Source organism: Wyeomyia smithii, chromosome 3 (genome assembly GCF_029784165.1).
Source record: "Wyeomyia smithii strain HCP4-BCI-WySm-NY-G18 chromosome 3, ASM2978416v1, whole genome shotgun sequence".
Taxonomy (NCBI): domain Eukaryota; kingdom Metazoa; phylum Arthropoda; class Insecta; order Diptera; family Culicidae; genus Wyeomyia; species Wyeomyia smithii.
This window is the reverse complement of record NC_073696.1, coordinates 116,759,148-116,780,774: the sequence shown is the minus strand read 5'-3', so window position 1 is coordinate 116,780,774 and position 21,627 is coordinate 116,759,148. Positions and strand designations below refer to the sequence as shown.

General features: G+C 38.3%; 1 protein-coding gene across 7 annotated transcripts in view; it reads right to left on the bottom strand.

Moving 5' to 3' along the window:
- The window catches only part of LOC129730320 (prolyl endopeptidase FAP), a 343,985-nt gene that overhangs the window by 75,038 nt on the left and 247,320 nt on the right, over positions 1 to 21,627 (bottom strand). For all 7 annotated transcript variants that reach the window (XM_055689577.1, XM_055689578.1, XM_055689579.1 and 4 more), the window contains 3 exons: positions 21,469 to 21,596; positions 11,469 to 11,680; positions 10,951 to 11,110 (listed from right to left, as the gene is read on the bottom strand). In XM_055689577.1, the coding sequence (XP_055545552.1) occupies positions 10,951 to 11,110; positions 11,469 to 11,680; positions 21,469 to 21,596 (500 nt within the window). The remainder of the gene's footprint in view (positions 1 to 10,950; positions 11,111 to 11,468; positions 11,681 to 21,468; positions 21,597 to 21,627) is intronic.

Sequence of the window (21,627 nt, the reverse complement as noted above, 5' to 3'; positions counted from 1 at the left end):
GCATTTACCTTTCTAGAGAGCTTAATAATGCTCTAATAATGCACTACATTATGTTAAAGTATAGTTTTTAAGATGCCTAACAACTTTGCAGAGGACACTGAAGAGCTAGAATGTCCCTAAGAAGAGATATAGCTGTTCAAAGTTGAGTATGTCGATTTAAATGCAGAAACATTACCAATGTGCCGGCGTCAGTAGTAAACAAATTTAGGTCAATATTCTAAGCACAGAGAGAATCTACAACGTGTTTCAGAGGTTACTTCTAATGAAAATCTGACTGACGCCGGTACACTGACAGTGTTGGCAGAAAAAATGATTTGCAAATGAAATTCGGACGTACTCAACTTTGAACAGCTCTAGTATTTTTTGGGACACCCTAGCTCTTTAGTGTCTTCGGTTAAGTTGTTAGGCATCAAAAATCTACCATTTGAAGTAATGAAACCTATGGTTTGAGCCATTTTGAGCACTTTAGAATGGAAAATGCTTAAAAGTTGGTTTTTCCATACAAATCTCTATACAAATTTGAAATGCAATGCGCCAAGCGGAGACAAAACCAATCGACTTCTGATAAATTAAGGATTGTTTGGGGCCCCAAATAGAACAACAAAACTTGGTTCTGGCTTTCTGCTATCAAGTTTCGTTTTTCCATATAACGATTCCCCACCCTAATATTCAATCATTATTCAATTTAGTATGTTGATTTTTAATCATTTATCATTCGTTATTCGTCATTCATCATTCATCATTTATCATTCATCATTTATCATATATCATTCATCATTTATAGTTTATCATTTATCATTTAACGTTTGTCATTTATCATTTATCATTTACCATTTAGCATTTAACATTTATCATTTATCATTTATCATTTATCATGTATCATTTATCATTCATCTTTCATCTTTCATCATTCATTATTTATCATTTATCATTTATCATTTATCATTTATTATTTATTATTTATCATTTATCATTTATCATTTATCATTTATCATTTATCATTGATCATTGATCATTGATCATTTATCATTTATCATTTATCATTTATCATTTATCATTTATCATTTATCATTTATCATTTATCATTTATCATTTATCATTTATCATTTATCATTTATCATTTATCATTTATCATTTATCATTTATCATTTATCATTTATCATTTATCATTTATCATTTATCATTTATCATTTATCATTTATCGTTTATCATATATCATTTATCATTTATCATTTACCATTCGTCATTTGTCATTTGTCATTTATCATTTATCATTTGTCATTTGTCATTTATCATTTATCATTTATCATTTATCATTTATCATTTATCATACATCATATATGATATATGATATATGATATATGATATATGATATATGATATATGATATATGATATATGATATATGATATATAATATATCATATATCATATATCATACATCATACATCATATATCATATATCATATATCATATATCATATATCATAAATCATATATCATATATCATATATCATATATCATATATCATATATCATATATCATATATCATATATCATATATCATATATCATATATCATATATCATATATCATATATCATATATCATATATCATATATCATATATCATATATCATATATCATATATCATATATCATATATCATATATCATATATCATATATCATATATCATATATCATATATCATATATCATATATCATATATCATATATCATATATCATATATCATATATCATATATCATATATCATATATCATATATCATATATCATATATCATATATCATATATCATATATCATATATCATATATCATATATCATATATCATATATCATATATCATATATCATATATCATATATCATATATCATATATCATATATCATATATCATATATCATATATCATATATCATATATCATATATCATATATCATATATCATATATCATATATCATATATCATATATCATATATCATATATCATATATCATTCTGTGCCGAACACGCATCAGTACTGGACGTGTTTGGTGATCGGTCCGATAGAGTATAAAACAAAAGACGTGTGAACAAGTGTTGGCATTGTTTGCCTGGTCAAGTGAAATAAATCCGGGCACGACCTTGACTTTGTGCAACTGTTTCGCATCGTGACTGCCAGCTGGTGCGTAAGCCGATTTGGCTGCTGGCTGGATTGTGCTACAGCAGTGGACGAGACACAAACGAGGAAAAAGAAGAAGCCATCAGTGTCAGCGAGTTGTATCGCTGTGTGGAGTGATCTCACTCCTGGCTCGCTGCTGGTGGCTGTTTGGTGCTGCTGTATTGGTGCTGCTGGCTGTAACGGCTGCTGCTTCGAACGATCGGACAACCAACCTTACTGGAAGGGAGAAATAAAAAGGTACGTGTTCTTGTCAGCGCTAGTGCGCTAGACTTAGCGCGATGGATGTAGATCCCTCGCCTCCCGCGCCACCATCCCCGAACCCCTCTGACCCTGACCCTTCTGTTACCCCCTCCCCTGTTCATTCTTCAGTCCCCCCTCGCCCCAGGCTTTACCCAGACGGAGCCCAGGGCAGCTATACTGTTTATTTTCGGCCAAAGGCAGGACCGAAATCGAAAAAGTTGAACCTCTTGCAGATTTCTAAAGACCTGACGAAGGAGTACAAGGGCGTGACCGAAATTTCCAAGGTCCGGCCTAACAAGCTCCGTGTCGTGGTCGGTAACCTGAAAGAGGCCAACGATATAGCTTGCTCTGAGCTCTTCACACGCGAGTATCGCGTTTACATACCCGCACGAGACGTGGAGATCGACGGTGTCATAACCGATTCGAGTCTGTCCGTCGAGTGTATACTGCAAAGTGCCAAAGGGTGCTTTAAGAACAAAACGTGTCCCGAAGTAAAGGTGCTCGACTGCAAGCAATTGCGGTCAGCATCGATTATCGGTGGCAAAACAGTATACACTCCGTCAGACTCGTTTCGAGTTACGTTCGCCGGGTCTGCACTACCAAGCCACGTCTCGATCCACCGGGTTCGTCTCCCTGTGAGGCTCTACGTGCCCCGCGTCATGAACTGCCTGAATTGCAAGCAGTTAGGCCATACAGCCGCCTACTGCTGCAATAAGGCACGTTGTGGCAAGTGTGGGGAGTCTCATGCGGAAGATTCTTGCAGTGTTAACGCTGAAAAGTGTATTCACTGCGGAGAAAATCTGCATGAGCTCTCGACATGTGCGGTGTACATGCAGCGCAGGGATAAAATAAAACGGTCTCTCAAAGAGCGTTCAAAGCGTTCCTACGCTGACATGCTGAAGAAGACCGTTACCACTTCTCCCGTTACTTCGAACCCCTTCGATCTGTTGTCCTCTGATGAAACCGATTCTGACGATTCACCAGCGGGAGCATCTTACGCCAATCCTGGGGAGTCTAGAAAGAGGAAAAATATTTCCTCTCCTAAACTTCCCAGAAAAGGTCCTAAGATTTCTCAAAGTGAAATGAAAGTTACAAACAAACCAAACAGTGCTGCGGAAAAACCGAAGCAAACTCCTCCTGGGCTGGCAAATTTAAAGTCCCAGAAGGAGTTCCCAGCACTGCCAGGAACATCTAAAACCCCAGTTGCTCCTTTTACACTCCCAGTTGATGAAACAAACTCTGGATTAGTGAAATTTTCTGACATTGTGGACTGGATTTTTGAAACTTTCAATGTACCCGATCCAATTAAAATTTTTCTTACAGCATTCCTCCCAACAGTTAGATCATTTTTGAAGCAGTTGACTGCCCAATGGCCTCTCCTTGCAGCGATTGTATCCTTCGATGCCTAATTCAACTGCGTATATGAAGGATTCTATCTCTGTCTTACAGTGGAATTGTAGAAGTATTTTACCAAAAATTGATTCGTTTAAAGTTTTGATAAATAAAAACAAATGCGATGCATTTTCCCTTTGTGAAACTTGGCTTACTTCAAATATTGATCTCAACTTCCATGATTTTAATATTATTCGCCTTGAACGAGACACCCCATATGGAGGAGTACTTTTAGGGATTAAAAAGTGCTATTCTTTCTATCGTATTAACCTCCCCTCGATTCCAGGCATCGAAGTTGTCGCATGTCAAATGACAATACAAGGTAAAGAGCTTTGTATTGCCTCAATTTATATTCCCCCCAGAGCACAGGTTGGGCAACGGCTGCTCTTTGATTTAATAGAACTTCTTCCCTCGCCACGTTTGATTTTGGGAGACTTCAACTCTCATGGCGTGGCTTGGGGTTCCCCATACAATGATAACCGCTCCTCTTTAATCTATAACCTTTGCGATGACTTCGACATGACTATTTTAAACAACGGTGAAATGACACGTATCCCGAAACCTCCAGCGCGCCCAAGCGCTTTGGATCTATCCTTATGTTCGACGTCGCTACGGTTGGATTGCACATGGAAGGTAATCCTCGATCCTCACGGTAGCGACCATCTGCCTATTCTTATTTCAATTACTAACGGGTCAACTCGCATGCGACCAATTGACATTCCGTATGACCTCACACGGAATGTCGATTGGAAGTTATACGAGGAAATGATTTCAAAAGCGGTCGAGTCGATTCAACATCATCCACCACTTGAAGAATACAACCTCCTCGGGGGCTTGATTCTCGATGCCGCGTTGCAAGCCCAAACGAAGAAATATCCCGGCGTAACGATCAAAGAACGGCCTCCCACTCCGTGGTGGGACCAAGAGTGCTCCGATGTCTACACGCAAAGATCCGACGCGTTTAAGGCCTACCAGACGGGAGGTATACCTGGCGACTATTTACGGTATTCGGAGCTTGATACCAAGCTTAAAAGCTTGGCTAAAGCAAAGAAACGTGGATATTGGCGTCGGTTCGTGAACGAGACGTCGAGGGAGACATCGATGAGCACTCTTTGGAACACAGCCCGAAGAATGCGGAATCGCGTAACGGTCAACGAAAGCGAGGAGTCTTCAAGTAGGTGGATATTTGATTTTGCCAGGAAAGTATGTCCGGACTCTGTTCCTGCGCAAAATATTGTTCGCGATGCGTCTCCGGGCCACGACGCGATAGAATCACCTTTTACGATGGCAGAATTTTCAGTTGCCCTCCTGTCCTGTAACAATAACGTGCCTGGATTAGATAGAATCAAATTCAACTTGTTGAAGAATCTACCCGGCAATGCCAAGAGGCGCTTGTTGAACTTGTTCAATAAGTTCCTGGAGCAAAACATTGTACCGCAGGATTGGAGGCAAGTGAAGGTGATCGCCATCCAAAAACCAGGGAAACCAGCTTCTAATCACAACTCTTATAGGCCGATTGCAATGCTATCCTGTATCCGGAAATTGATGGAAAAAATGATACTCCGTCGTTTAGACCACTGGGTCGAATCAAATGGTCTACTATCAGAAACTCAATTTGGCTTCCGCCGTGCCAAAGGGACGAATGATTGTCTTGCGTTGCTTTCAACAGATATTCAGCTGGCGTATGCTCGTAAAGAACAAATGGCGTCTGCGTTCTTGGACATTAAGGGGGCTTTTGATTCCGTTTCTATTGACATTCTTTCGGGTAAACTTCACCGACAAGGATTTTCTCCAACTTTGAACAATTTTTTGCACAATTTGTTGTCCGAAAAGCACATGCATTTTACGCATGGCGATTTGGCAACTTTTCGCATTAGCTACATGGGTCTTCCCCAGGGCTCATGTTTAAGCCCCCTTCTTTACAACTTTTATGTAAATGACATCGACGAATGTCTGGCAAATTCATGCACGATAAGACAACTTGCAGACGACAGTGTAATCTCTGTTACAGGAGCCAAAGCTGCCGATTTGCAAGGACCATTGCAAGATACCTTGGACAATTTGTCTGCTTGGGCTTTACAGCTAGGTATCGAATTCTCTCCGGAGAAGACTGAGATAGTAGTTTTTTCTAGGAAGCATGAATTCTGCTCAGCTTCAAACACAATTAATGGGTAAAACGATTTCTCAGGTTTTGGTACACAAATATCTTGGTGTCTGGTTCGACTCTAAGGGCACCTGGGGTTGTCACGTGAGGTATCTGATGAAAAAATGTCAACAAAGAGTGAATTTTCTTCGTACAATAACCGGACAATGGTGGGGAGCCCATCCAGGAGACCTTATAAGGCTTTACCAAACAACGATATTGTCTGTTATTGAATACGGGTGTTTCTGCTTCCGCTCCGCAGCAAACACACATTTGATCAAACTGGAGCGAATACAATATCGTTGTTTGTGTATCGCCTTAGGTTGCATGCAGTCCACTGGCTTCGGTATCTTCAATAACAATTTAACCGTCTCCCATAAGCTCGATAATCCTGCTTCTGTTTACGTCGCAGAATTAGCTGCAATTCAGTACACCCTAGGGATTATCGAAAAAATGCCCACGGACCATTATTTCATCTTTACGGACAGTCTCAGTTCCATTGAGGCTCTCCGATCGATGAAAGATGTTAAGCACTCTCCGTATTTCCTGGGGAAAATACGGGAACATCTGAGTGCTTTATCCGAAAAATCTACTCAGATTACCTTAGCGTGGGTCCCTTCTCACTGCTCGATACCGGGTAATGAGAAAGCGGACTCTTTGGCTAAGGTGGGCGCAACAAACGGTGATATTTATGAAAGACCAATTGCCTTTAATGAATTTTTCGCACTTGTACGTCAGAATACGATCATCAGTTGGCGAAATGCTTGGACCAGAGGGGAATTGGGAAGGTGGTTACATTCCATAATCCCCAAAGTATCGACGAACCCGTGGTTCAAGGGGTTGGATGTAGGTCGGGATTTCATTTGCGTGATGTCCCGGCTTATGTCCAATCACTATAGATTTGACGCGCTCCTCCGTCGTGTTGGGCTCGGGGAAAGTGGTATCTGTGCCTGTGGTGAAGGTTATCACGACATAGAGCATGTGGTTTGGTCATACCCTGTACACCGTGACGCCAGGTCTAAATTAATAGCTTCCCTGCAGGCCGAGGGTAGACAGCCGGCTGTTCCTGTTCGTGATGTCTTGGCGAGCCGTGACCTATCCTACATGTCCCTTATATACGTTTTCCTGAAATCCATCCACGCCCCAGTCTATTCCCGTTCCCCTCCGTCTACACCCAACAAAACGACAAGAACACGTTTGAACCTTAAGCACAAAACCAGCAACCAGACCCCGCACAATAGAACCAGGACCCAAGGACTACGAGCCTCTGTCCCAACTCACGACATCGTGGCTCAGCAGAACGAATCCATACATGCCATTCGACGATTATCAGACGACCATTGAACAACAAAACACTGATTGGAAATCCCATGCTAGTTTTAAGTTAGACTTAATTTCAGCTCGAAGTCGGCAGCGAGGATAAAAAATTTGCTTTAGTTTTTAAGTCATCAGATATAATTGGCGCCGTTAAACATTAAATTGTATTTGTGCCGTGTCAAATAAATGTTATGTGAAGAAAAAAAATATATCATATACCATATATCATATATCATATATCATATATCATATATCATATATCATATATCATATATCATATATCATATATCATATATCATATATCATATATCATTTATCATATATCATATATCATATATCATATATCATATATCATATATCATATATCATATATCATATATCATATATCATATATCATATATCATATATCATATATCATATATCATATATCATATATCATATATCATATATCATATATCATATATCATATATCATATATCATATATCATATATCATATATCATATATCATATATCATATATCATATATCATATATCATATATCATATATCATATATCATATATCATATATCATATATCATATATCATATATCATATATCATATATCATATATCATATATCATATATCATATATCATATATCATATATCATATATCATATATCATATATCATATATCATATATCATATATCATATATCATATATCATATATCATATATCATATATCATATATCATATATCATATATCATATATCATATATCATATATCATATATCATATATCATATATCATATATCATATATCATATATCATATATCATATATCATATATCATATATCATATATCATATATCATATATCATATATCATATATCATATATCATATATCATATATCATATATCATATATCATATATCATATATCATATATCATATATCATATATCATATATCATATATCATATATCATATATCATATATCATATATCATATATCATATATCATATATCATATATCATATATCATATATCATATATCATATATCATATATCATATATCATATATCATATATCATATATCATATATCATATATCATATATCATATATCATATATCATATATCATATATCATATATCATATATCATATATCATATATCATATATCATATATCATATATCATATATCATATATCATATATCATATATCATATATCATATATCATATATCATATATCATATATCATATATCATATATCATATATCATATATCATATATCATATATCATATATCATATATCATATATCATATATCATATATCATATATCATATATCATATATCATATATCATATATCATATATCATATATCATATATCATATATCATATATCATATGTCATATATCATAAATCATATATCATATGTCATATATCATATATCATATATCATATATCATATATCATATATCATATATCATATATCATATATCATATATCATATATCATATATCATATATCATATATCATATATCATATATCATATTTCATATTTCATATATCATATATCATATATCATATTTCATATATCATTTATCATATATCATATATCATTTATCATTAATCATTAATCATTAATCATTAATCATTTATCATTTATCATTTATCATTTATCATTTATCATTTATCATTTATCATTTACCATTTATCATTTACCATTTATCATTGATCTTTTATCATTTATCATTTATCATTTATCACTTATCATTGATCATTTATCATTTATCATTGATCATTGATCATTTATCATTGATCATTTATCATTGATCATTTATCATTGATCATTGATCATTGATCATTGATCATTGATCATTGATCATTGATCATTGATCATTGATCATTGATCATTGATCATTGATCATTGATCATTGATCATTTATCATTTATCATTTATCATTTATCATTAATCATCTATCATTTATCATTTATCATTTAACATTTATTATTTATCATTTATCATTTATCATTAATCATTTATCATTTATCATTTATCATTTATCATTTATCATTTACCATTTATCATTTATCATTTATCATTTATCATTTATCATTTATCATATATCATTTATCATTTATCATTTATCATTTATCATTTATCATTTATCATTTATCATTTATCATTTATCATTTATCATTTATCATTTATCATTTATCATTTATCATTTATCATTTATCATTTATCATTTATCATTTATCATATATCATTTATCATTTATCATTTATCATTTATCATTTATCATTTATCATTTATCATTTATCATTTATCATTTATCATTTATCATTTATCATTTACCATTTATCATTTATCATATATCATTTATCATTTATCATTTATCATTCATCATATATAATTTATTATTTATCTTTTATTGTTTACCGTTTACCGTTTACCATTTATCGTTTATTATTCCTCATTCGCCATGCCTTATTCTTCATTTATCATTTATCATTCATCAAAGGGAACATACATAAATGACGTAGCATTTCAGGGGGGAGGAACGGGTTTGCAGTTTTGTGACGAAATGTGACGATGGGGAGGGTAGAGGGTCAAACTAAGCTACGTAGCAATTATGAAACTTAGAAAAAAAGTGTTTTTTTTTCTAATTGTTTTATTTTATCACTGTTTTGTCTGTTTAGGGTTATTTTTATTATTTTCTATTTTTTTCTTGTACATTCATGTGATTTTGATAATGAAAACAGGCAAAAATATATCATTATTGGGAAGGGGGGGGGGGGGGGTTGCTATAAAGCTACGTAATTATCTAGAGGGGGTCTTGACTTTGTGACGAAATGCTACGATGGGGGAGGGGGAGTCAAAAAAAACTTTAAAAAAAGCTACGTCATTTATGAATGTTTCCAAACACATTTAGCATTTATCATCTATCATTTTTATTTATCATCGATGCTATATTCCGATTCGAAACTTGAGCTTTTGTTTAATATACGCAGACTTCGCAGCCAACTGTTTAATGTACAGGACAATTGCGGGGTTAGCACTATGATTCTACTGACACTAACAGTCTCTCCCGAGCCAAGACTCAAATCTACGACGACTGGCTTGTTAGACCTGTGTTGCACCACGAGACCAACTGGAAGGTGGTTAATTAATAATCTCCAATTATTGATTATTTTCATTATTCAATAATCATTTATTATTCAATATTTAACTTTTATCATTTATTATTTATCGTTTATCATTCAAAGTTGCGGATAAAAGAGTCCGACATGTATCATAAGCATTACATGTTTTTTTATTGACCGCACCTTGCATTTGATCGTCTAGTATCATTCTTGCAACACCTTTTACGTCATCTCACATTTGTTTTTATTTTAATATATCATCATAACGTTAGCCTTCAATAACTTCGAAGTTGTCTAAAGAATATACGGAATCAAATCATACACGAGCGTCAAAATAAATTAGAGTTGAAAGCAGTAGGTTGATTGTAACATCTATCAAAAGTCGAGTGTGTGTCGGAAAGAGTTTTCCTGGTTTTGTTTCGCACGAAAGCAAGGTTTCATTATGTATCTTTCTTATTACCAAGATATACTCATTTGGCATGGAAGATTCTCAGACTGCCGTTCCGGAACACTCACCTACGGCTTTAGATGTGTATGAGCTGGATGTGTATGAGAGCACTTACCTCAACGAACGGATCTCCGGATAAAGATTAATGTCCCCGCCAGCCATTCCGTACCAAGAAAATTGTTGCTCTTGTACCATCGAATCGTTGAAGGTACCATACAGCATCAGGTGGCCATCGTTGGATAGCCAGATAGCTTTGTTGCTCTGTAGAATTTCTTCTGTTTTGACAACAACATGAAGGGTGCATGGAGGACAGCAGAAAGAAAGAAATGTATTATGTTCTAAAGTGTACTAAACAACGTAATACTTTTGGGATTAAAAATAAATTTAAAGAATCGGAATTGCATAAATTATAATTCAAAATACGTAGAATAAGGCAGCACGTATAAACAAACCCACTACAATCACAAAGTAGATTATTCGTCGGTATTGTTTCTGCCCTGTTCCACTGCACTTCCAAAAGTTTCACAATAACGGTATTAACTCGAAACGAAAAAGCACTAGCAAAAAGCTACAATAAGCTGGTGCTGACAAGATTTAATTTAATTATTCGTTTAAGCACATTTTACAAATTACCCTCGTATAGCCAATCTGGCACGCCATTGTAAATAATTCCGGGGATGGCACTTCTTGTCAGTCGATAAGTTTGGGTGGCTCGTGCCGATGGTTTGTAGTAGATGTCGTACATGTGCACCAGCACTATCGACTGCCCTTTCGGTGTGAATTCGGCATGCAACAGGAACGGCCATTCGTCGTCGTCGGCCTTCAGGGTCAGCTGAATCGTTTCGCTGCAAGTGGACGAGAGCGGAGTTTCATACGTGATAAAATTGAACAACATGACAGTTAAAAAAATAAAATGAAATAAAATAAAATTGAACAAAATAAAAATTTATGTGTGATAAAATAGAACAATACGAAAAATATATCTATTTTATTTCGCATGCAATTTATACGCACAAAAAAATTCATTTTCATCTTTGAAATTCGTCCAAACGAATCATTTGATTTGCTTCAGGTTGACTATTCACGCACCAGCAAGCTGATAGCTTACGTATAAAACTCCAATCCGAAAATCGGATTATTTTTATCGTCCCGCTCTAATGAGCCATTAAATCCGTAGCATCGGGTGTGTTAAATTTTCTGTTGATTTCGATGTTGAATCATGCTTTTTTGATAGGTTTACTGGAAAGATCGTTTTGCAATTTTCGAAATGTTGGAATGCCAGTCATGAACGACATTGCCAGAGGCAGGGCGATGATTCTATAGCTATATATTGAACGCATGAATAAGGAGAAGCCAGACAGCTTAAAAGAAGTGGGTGGAATACATTTTAGCTTATTGGAAATAGTAGATTCTATACTGCTCTGTGGTGCATATTTTTGCCAAAATTATTAACTCGATGAGCAGGGTTCTGTAGCAGCACGGCTGAATCTTGTGCGCATTAGAGCATAGGAATAATTCTCTTGAACAAAGTAAAGTGTTTTTCATCGATTTTTTTGCTGAAACTAATGTGCTTTGCGTGAGGAGCTCCTGCGATTAGGACGATTGAATATGAAACGAATTCAGTGAGTTAGGTAAGATTATTTTTTCAAATTGGTGTTGAGATACAAATAAAATATCGCACGCTAGCCTGTGGGGCTAATAGCGGTCTCGATAAACTAACATTTAGTCGAGATTTAGTTTATTTATTTATTTATGGACGAAAGTGGCTTCCCAACGAAACTAACAAGACTGATTAAGGCAACGCTGGATGATGTAGAGCGCTGTGTGAAGATATCGTATGCGGTATCGAAGCTCGTTTGAAACACGCGGGATTTCGACGAGGCGACGGTCTTTCCTGCCTCCTGTTCAACGTTGTAGCAACTCTTATCCTTACCTCAACGTGGAACCGACTGGGATACGAGCAACCAAGAGGAGATTAGTGAACCGGTTGTAACTTGATCTCATCCATACGCAACACAATGTTGAATGTGCTGTGTCAAGAGAAAAACCGGACTCGTGCTCATACGATGGTGGCAGCAGAGCGGCTAAAAACAGACTCCATCAAAGCGAAGCTCTTGTAGAGGCGGAGAAATGCTTCTACAGTCTTGACATTACAAGTTTCTCAAAAGTGGCAAACGGAACCAGGAACCGCCAAACCCTGCCAACATTTCCAACATATCAAGAGGACAGCCTCCCCAGCTGGTCTCGAGGTACGATGCTGGCCTAACAAGCCAGTTGTCGTAGGTTCGAGTCTCGGCTCGGGAGAGCACTGTTAGTGTCAGTAGGATCGTAGCGCAAGCCCCGCAATTGTCCTGTACACTCAACAGTTGGCTGCGAAGTCTGTGTATAGTAAACAGAAGGTCAAGTTCCGAATCAGAATGTAGCAGGCTTTGCTTTGCTAAGAGGATAGAACCGTCGACGTAAAGAGGAGAGCTATTGGAGGAACAAGCTGTGTATCCACCAAGCTTGGACGAGGGTGCTCTATACTGCTGCTACTATAACGAGCATCTGTCCATCCTAACAATATCACCTAATTATAATTCCCTGGAGAAAACTTTCCATATGTTACTCACACCAGTTTTATTATAATAGGGACTTGTTTTTGATAGAAGGAGAGTCAACAGGGGTACTGTAGAATTCAGATTGAAGGAAGGGTACGTGTTGGGGGAGCCTGAGAATGAACCCATGCTAAAATCCTTTGACAACCAAATGGCCTTATTCTACTAAGATTCGAGCCCACGACCACCCGCTTACCAAAGCGGACTCTGTAATCTTGCGGCTACGGAGCTCCCCGAAGCAGCAGCTGTATGCAAACCATCAGCTCATCTTGAAAATTTGGGCCGACAAACTACCAGCGGATTGGTTGGACGGACTCATTTGTCCAGTCTATGAAAAGGGATACCGACCGTTGCATGAGTGGTCTCCGTGGCTCTGTGGTTAGTGATGTCGGTCGGCTAGCTCTCCCACACGGTTGTGATATCGGGTTCGATACCCGATCGAGTCGAGGATCTTTTCGAGCTGCAAATTTTCTCGACCCAGCACTGGGGTACGGTGTATCGTTGTACTTATCCTACACATGCAAAATGTGCCAAAAACAATATCGATAACGAATTCTCTCAATTAATAATCTAGTTGATCGGGACCGCTATTAGCCCCCAGGCTAAGCGTGCGATATTGTTTTAGGGCCGTTGCAGGAAGCCTTTATTGGAAAGTATCAGTGCGGTTTCCAGGAAGGGCGATATACAACGAGCCAAATGTTCACATTGTGTCCTTGACTCCCTTGACTTGATTTTCATCATGCGTCAGGATAGTGGGCATAATTTTCGACCCGTTCGAGACGTTGGACGGTCTGAAACAATAACACGGGCTTTCGAACCTGTTGTTTAACATTGCCTTGGAGGGTGCAGTACGGGAAGCATGCAAAGAAGCGGTACTATTGGCTCGAAGTCTCATGCGGATGATATTGATATCGTCGGTATTAACCGCAGTGCAAGAGGCACACGTACCATCAACTCTATCAAAATAAATTATAGGATATAAAAGAGCTGGTAGAGCTGGTAAAGAACGTGGAAGTGCGTCTAGTCTTTGTACTGAGATTGTGATTGATGGAGGTATCTATTAAGTAGTCGAGGAATTTGTTTACCATGGCACTTTCGTGACGTGTTAGCCGCGAAGTGAATATAGCCGTCGCAAAAACGACCTTTTACAGTTTATGTAGCTAGCTGAGATCCCGCAGCAAGCACGTCCGCACTAAATTTGCCTCTAGAGGACGCTGATTTTCCCGGTGGTACACACCGCCATAAGTTTTGGCTGATGGGGGACCTCGACTAGCGAGCACTTGGAGTTTTCGAGCGTAGGATCCTGCGTTCGATAACTGGCGGAAAACTGGAGAATAAAATGTGGTGCAGGCGAATGAACCACGAGGTGTACCAAGCTTACCAACATGAGAGTATCTTCAAACTGATAAAATACGACAGGCGACAGTGGGCTGGTCACGTGGCTCGAATATCGGAGAAGCGACCAGCGAAAATAAGATTTAGCAGAGAGGCCGACAGAGATCGGCGATCCTGTACTCGTTGGATGTGTGGTGTGGATAAGGACGCCCGATTGACGGGTGTTATGAGTGATTGAAGAAAACTAGCCCAAGATCGAGCGACGTGGAGACGTATCCTAGATTCGGCAAAGGGTAAGACGTCTGTTACGTACAGCAAACGCCACACTACGGCTTGAGACTGTTTGGTAAGGTAAGTCGTTAAAATCGTCATAAAAGTGAAGTAAATAAGCAGTCTGGGGTAATCGGACCTTCTACGATAGGCGGAATCACGAAAGACAGCATCATGAACGGTAGAATCATAGATGGCATATGGCTGAATCACGCAAGGTACGCCTCTCAAAGTTGATAGCAAACGTTACCAAAATTGTACAAATCAGAATCTGACAAGGTCGTTTTCAATTGACAATTCTAGAAAAACATTTCAAAAGGTCCTATCCGATTTGATCGATTTTTTGATCGACCGCTTTCATTCAATCACCACAACTCATTAAACGCCTTTTATGACACGTTATTTGTACAAGTTGATAGCGGAGGGATCACTCTTGCCTTCTGAACAATCCCACGCTTGGGAGAGTCACTGAAGCTGAACCATTACCAAAATGAAAAGACCCTCCGGAAAAAACGATGAAAGGAGATAAGACCTTTTGAAATGTTTATCTAGAATTATCAGGTCAAGGGACCTTTGACCCGCCGCTTTTAATTGGGTTGTTTAGCTATTCACGGATTTTTGATTTTTATATCTCAGCTAAAAGAGTATAATTTTCATAGCAAAACGTGATTTTTTAAAATTTTATATCATTGTCCTTCGATTTTTAAATGAGGAATTAAAAATGGATCTAAATCACTACAATGACAGTTTGTAAATGGATGAACTGTCATTGTAGCTATTTCGAGCAGATTTCGAGCAGTTTCAATTCGTGATTTAAAGATTGAAGGGCAACGATAGAAAATTTTTGAAAATCACGTTTTGATAAAACTGATATAGCTAAACAATCCAATTGAAAAGTATTTGTTTGCACTTTGTGAGTGACATGAAAACTACTTGAAAGGTCTTGCTTTGATTTCGACAGATTAAGGGCTTAAAAAAAGATTGACGATTGCCAATTGAAACGACAATGAAGGAAGCAGAGGATTTCATATTGTATAATATAGAAAGAAGAGGGAGAAAAGAAAATCACGACGATATGAAACGGTGAACACTAACACCTGTTTCACAACCAGAAGTGGCTACAGGGTGCCAGTGATCAACAGCAAAAAAAAAAAAAATCCGAAATATTGATCGGAGCTTAGGTGATGTATTTATTGGATGCCATTGCGGTTCTAACTGCGGCTCGCGGTGTAAGAAAACTATCATCAAACGGTGCGATGTGGTGATAATTTCAATTGACACGCTGAGAGAAAGGAAACGTCACTCTCTCCGTCAATTGAAACAGTCATTAGTTTTATTTGAAATGATCAGATGAACAACAGACGGGGGAAAACCCGTGATCAAATCTGTTTAACAGCGAAAATGTTCATCGTGATTCGATGACAGCAGGCGATTCCTTTACAACTGAAAATAAAACTGTTCGAATCGAAATGACTGCGCGAAATCTTCAGTTACATTAATATTTTTCGGAAATGTAGAGCCCTGGTACGAATAGTCATATTTTTTATGTTGACATTTTATTATTATTACTTTGCCACAGAATTAACTGACGCAGGTGCCAGTGTCAGTAACGCAGAAATTGTAAATAATTCAATGATGTTTGCAAAAGACCGGATTCATGAAAGTGCATGCAAATACCAGCCTGCTGAACACCAGTTGATCATTATGAGTGTTGTACAGGTTTCAATCTTAAACAGTAGAAAGTGATGAATAGTTATATGACGTTACCGACGAGCATCATCCCAGGAACAGTTATTCCGTCGATCACCACACAGTCAATATCAGCCCCAACAGCAACACCCACCACATCAAACCCATTTTAAACGTGACGTTCCCGGGACGCAATTCCAACCGCATTATGGAAGCCCCCAAGCCACCCGAATCAGTCGTGGCTTTTGCTGAGCCCGTTCATCCGAGTCGTCCCGGTCCTGATAGGGAAGGGGAGGGGGTCTTCCAACTGCAATTATCAGGCAAGTACTCTCAAACACCGGCTAATACTCTGCCTGATGTATGTTCGCCTTACAGTGCTACGCTAACTAACTCCAATGTGGAATGTGCCGCTGCGATTCCTGCTGAGACATCAAATAGGTCAACTACCACTGAACCCGACAATCAGCGTACCGCGCGCTCATCCAGCAATTGTGCTTCCGACAATATCGCATCGTCAAGGCATCGCTTTTTGTCCATCTACTACCAGAACGTTAGGGGCCTGCGCACAAAAACGTCTGAGTTGAAGCTAGGATTGTCAAACTGTGAATACGACGTGGTAATACTCATCGAAACATGGCTTCGGTCCGACATAAGCGATTCGGAACTAACATCAGACTACTCGCTCTTCCGATGTGATCGCAATGAATCTACAAGCACCCTTACGAGAGGCGGTGGTGTGCTTATTGTAGTTAAATCTACACTACGCTGTACCGAGATTTTGCTAACCGACTGTAGCCAGCTCGAGCAAGTGGCTGTGTGTATAAAGCTACCAGACCGTTCTCTGCACATCTTCGGTATCTACCTACGACCGAATTCTGACACAACACTATATTGCTCCCACACAGCCGCCGTTCAGTCTGTTTGCGATGAATCGTCAGCAAGCGATATCGTTTTAATTCTCGGTGATTACAATCTTCCCCAGCTTCAATGGAATTTTGATGATGATATCAATGGATGCATAACAGTTAACGCCTCTAGCGAGCAAGAACTCGCTTTTTGTGAATCCATTTCTACATGCGGGTTGGTGCAATTGAATTCTTTTTCGAACACGAATGGTAGAACGCTCGATCTAGCATTCACGAGTTCCCCGGTCGATTTTGAAATTTCGCCACCCGTGCTTCCGCTCTTACCAATCGACCTTCACCATCCACCGTTTGAGTTGCAAGTTGATGTGCGTAGTTCGACGCATGTTGAACTCGGAAACAGCCAGCCAGATTTACTCGATTTTGATTAGGAGCTGATTAGGAGCTGTGACTTCAGCTCTCTTAATGCTGAATTTTCAACTGTTAACTGGGTACAGCTGATTGAAGGTCTAACTGTCGACAACGCTGTTCTTTCGTTCTACGACAAGCTGTTCGAAATACTCAATTCGAAGGTGTCACGGCGTCGTCGCGCTGTTCGTGGAGCCATTAGGAAACCATGGTGGAATGCCGAGCTCAGGAATATGCGCAATAAACTGCGCAAGGCGCGGAAACGATTTTTTCTTAATAAATCCAATGAGCACCGTGAATTACTTCGCCTTGCAGAAATAGCCTATAAGGAACTAGTTCCGACATGCTATCGAGCCTATTTAAATAAACTACAGTCGAACCTGAAGCATAATCCTACTGAGTTTTGGAAATTCGTTAAAGAGCAAAAAGCTAGTAATCTCGTCCCGGACGGTGTGTTTTACGGAGAAGCCACTGCCAACACACACGAAGAAGCCGCAAATCTTTTTTCGTGCTTCTTTGAAAGCGTGTTTAACACTGTGCCGCCCCAGCTCCATCCTAATTGTTTCCAGCACGTACTTTCCCACGACATTCGTCTACCGTTTTTCAATTTCTCTCGTGAGGATGTATTCATAGCGCTTACTAAGCTTGATGAATCGAAAGGGGCTGGAACTGATGGATTAGCTCCTATAGTATTGAAAAAGTGCGCCGAGTCGCTAGTTGGTCCGGTAACATTGTTGTTTAATCGATCCCTGGATGAACAAACTTTCCCGACTTTATGGAAGACGGCCAAAATGATACCCGTTCACAAATCAGGGAGCACACAAAAAGTTGAAAACTACCGCGGAATATCTATTCTCTGCTGTCTAGGGAAGCTTCTGGAATCTCTGATGCATGAGGTCATGCTATCCGCAGTTAAATCGATAATATCGAACGATCAGCACGGTTTCGTCCCGCGTCGCTCTACAACAACTAACTTGCTATGTTACACCAGCGTATTATTTCGGGAAATTGAATGTCGAAATCAAGTGGACTCGGTATACATCGACTTCTCAAAAGCATTCGATACCGTTCCGCACACCTTCGCAATTGAGAAGCTGAGGCATATGGGCTTCCCCGATTGGATATCCGACTGGTTAATGTCGTACTTGACCGGTAGAAGCGCATTCGTCCAGGTGAACTCTACACGCTCTAGAAAGTTCGACATCCCGTCTGGAGTTCCACAGGGTAGTGTACTGGGACCACTGATTTTCGTGCTTTTCATTAACGACTTGTGTCAACGAATTTCTTCTGCAAAGCTGCTTTTCGCCGATGACCTGAAAATTTTCCGAATAATTAAGTCCATGTTGGATTGTATTTGCTTGCAAAAAGACATCAATATACTTTCACGTTGGTGCAAAGAGAACGGGATGCGTGTGAACATCAACAAATGCAAGGTGATCACTTTCAATCGCTGTCATAATTTGATTAGTCATCAGTACAACATCGACACAACTCCACTGGACCGTGTGCAGTCTATCCGTGACTTGGGCGTCATTTTCGATTCTAAGCTCCGCTTCAACCAACACATCTCCGCCATTACCGCTAAAGCTTTTTCGATCCTCGGATTCATTCGCCGCAATGCTTCACAGTTTACTGACGTGTACGCGCTTAAGGCACTATACTGTGCTTTAGTACGCAGTGTTCTGGAGTACGCTGCTCCCATATGGGCCCCGTACCATACCTCTCAAGTTATTCGCATTGAACGAGTTCAAAAATGTTTTTTACGTTTTGCTCTTCGTCACCTACCGTGGAATGACCCTGTACATCTGCCCGACTACTCGCAACGATGTCGTTTGATTGACCTGGAATTGCTGTCAACAAGACGAATAAATCTTCAACGATTGTTTGTTTTCGACGTCCTAACGAACAATATTGACTGCTCAGACCTTCTCCTGCTAATTCAAATAAATGTTCCTCAGCGCCGGTTGCGATACTGGACAATGATCTCCATACCCGGGCACAGGACAAGCTATGGTTATAACAATCCGCTCAGTTCCTGCCTAAGAGGATTCAGTGATTTATTTGACTTTAACGTAACCAAAAATAGTTTTAAAAATAGAATTAAAAATATAGCATAAGACAAACCAGTCTGTACGATATGATCGAAGACGATGAACAAATAAACAAATAAACAAATAATGAAGCGTATATATGAAAAACAAACGATATTTCCTCCTGACTGATAAAAATTATCGTAAATTGTAACACAATGTGCATGCATATGGTTTTCCGTTTTTCGTTCAGTTTTGTTGAAAATGTTTTCATGTGATTTATGGAATCATGACGGGTATATAGGCCAATTGTTTAATCATGTTTCTACGGTTCATTTCATTTGCAACAATGTCTTTTGTCCTTATTGTTATTCGTAGCGTTCATAATTCGACTTATTTTATATTTATTTTGTCTCGCGTGCACTCCCGAATTCTACCTTTCACGTTTCCGCCTTATAAAATATTCTGCCCTCTGTGGTCCGGTCATGGAATTCTTCCGGACTAATCAACGTCATTGTCTGCAGGAGCATAACGGAAAATGCTGCTGCCAAATGTTGCTTCTGCAGGCCAGAGAGGGTGTCAAAGGTTGAGATGCAGCATCAATCATGGTATGGGGGCAAGATTTGCGGAGCACGCCACTAGTCACGCGTGGGTCAGTTGGGAGAAATATGGAAAATGGTTCTGGTTTTTTTAATGTAGCACTTTTCAGGATAAGTCGTTTCAATGAGCAACATAAAGCTTTTAAGCTGGTTGTGAAAAATTTGGCTATTTTGGTTATAAATACCAACTCCTAAAACAAACGAAAAAAGAAAGGAACAGAAAAATGTGCAAGATGGAAGGGAGCCGTTCTTCCGTTTCCGTTTTATTAATGGTATAAACACCTTTGTTGAGTAGTGAAAATGGTCGGAAAAATGGGTTGGTGAGCCTCGTTGCAGCCAGAGGTATGGTTATCTATAGCATATATTTTACATGACAAAATGTTCAAAAACACTCTAAATAATTATGTCTGCAGGAAAAAAACCTTTGCAGTGGGGTCATTGGTGACGTTCGAGCAAATTTTGTTAGCAAATTTTAATATTTATGAAAAAAATATTTATGTAAAAAAGATAGTAGAAAAGTTAATTAAAATGTATTTCTTGGAATATTTAAAAAAACGTTATAGCTTTAAAAAAATCAACACTTTATGATGCATCGAAAAATTTTCGTTTTCAAGAATTTGTATATTTTCAGAATGATCAAGCTTCGTTTAAACTAATTGTGTAAGTTTCTTCGAAATTTTTGCTCTTGTTTTTGTTTTTCAGTGGATTTAGTTGGAATAAATAACGGCGGTACCGATGGTAAAAAGACAAAGGCTAGTTGCGGTATTTATTGTTTTATTTTAAATGAAAATCCTGCGGTAGCAGTTAGGCTTGCAATTAATTACTAAATTCACGGCACTTACCTCGTTGTGATATCGTAAACGGTGTATTGAGCAAGAAAAGAGTGCCGAAAAAGTTTCTTCACGTTTTGCGCCAGCAGAAGAAACTTTCGATCGGATGAGATGGAAAATTTGGCAGGAGCAAGCGTTTTCTGGAAGAGAAAGAAGGGTGAAAAACATGCC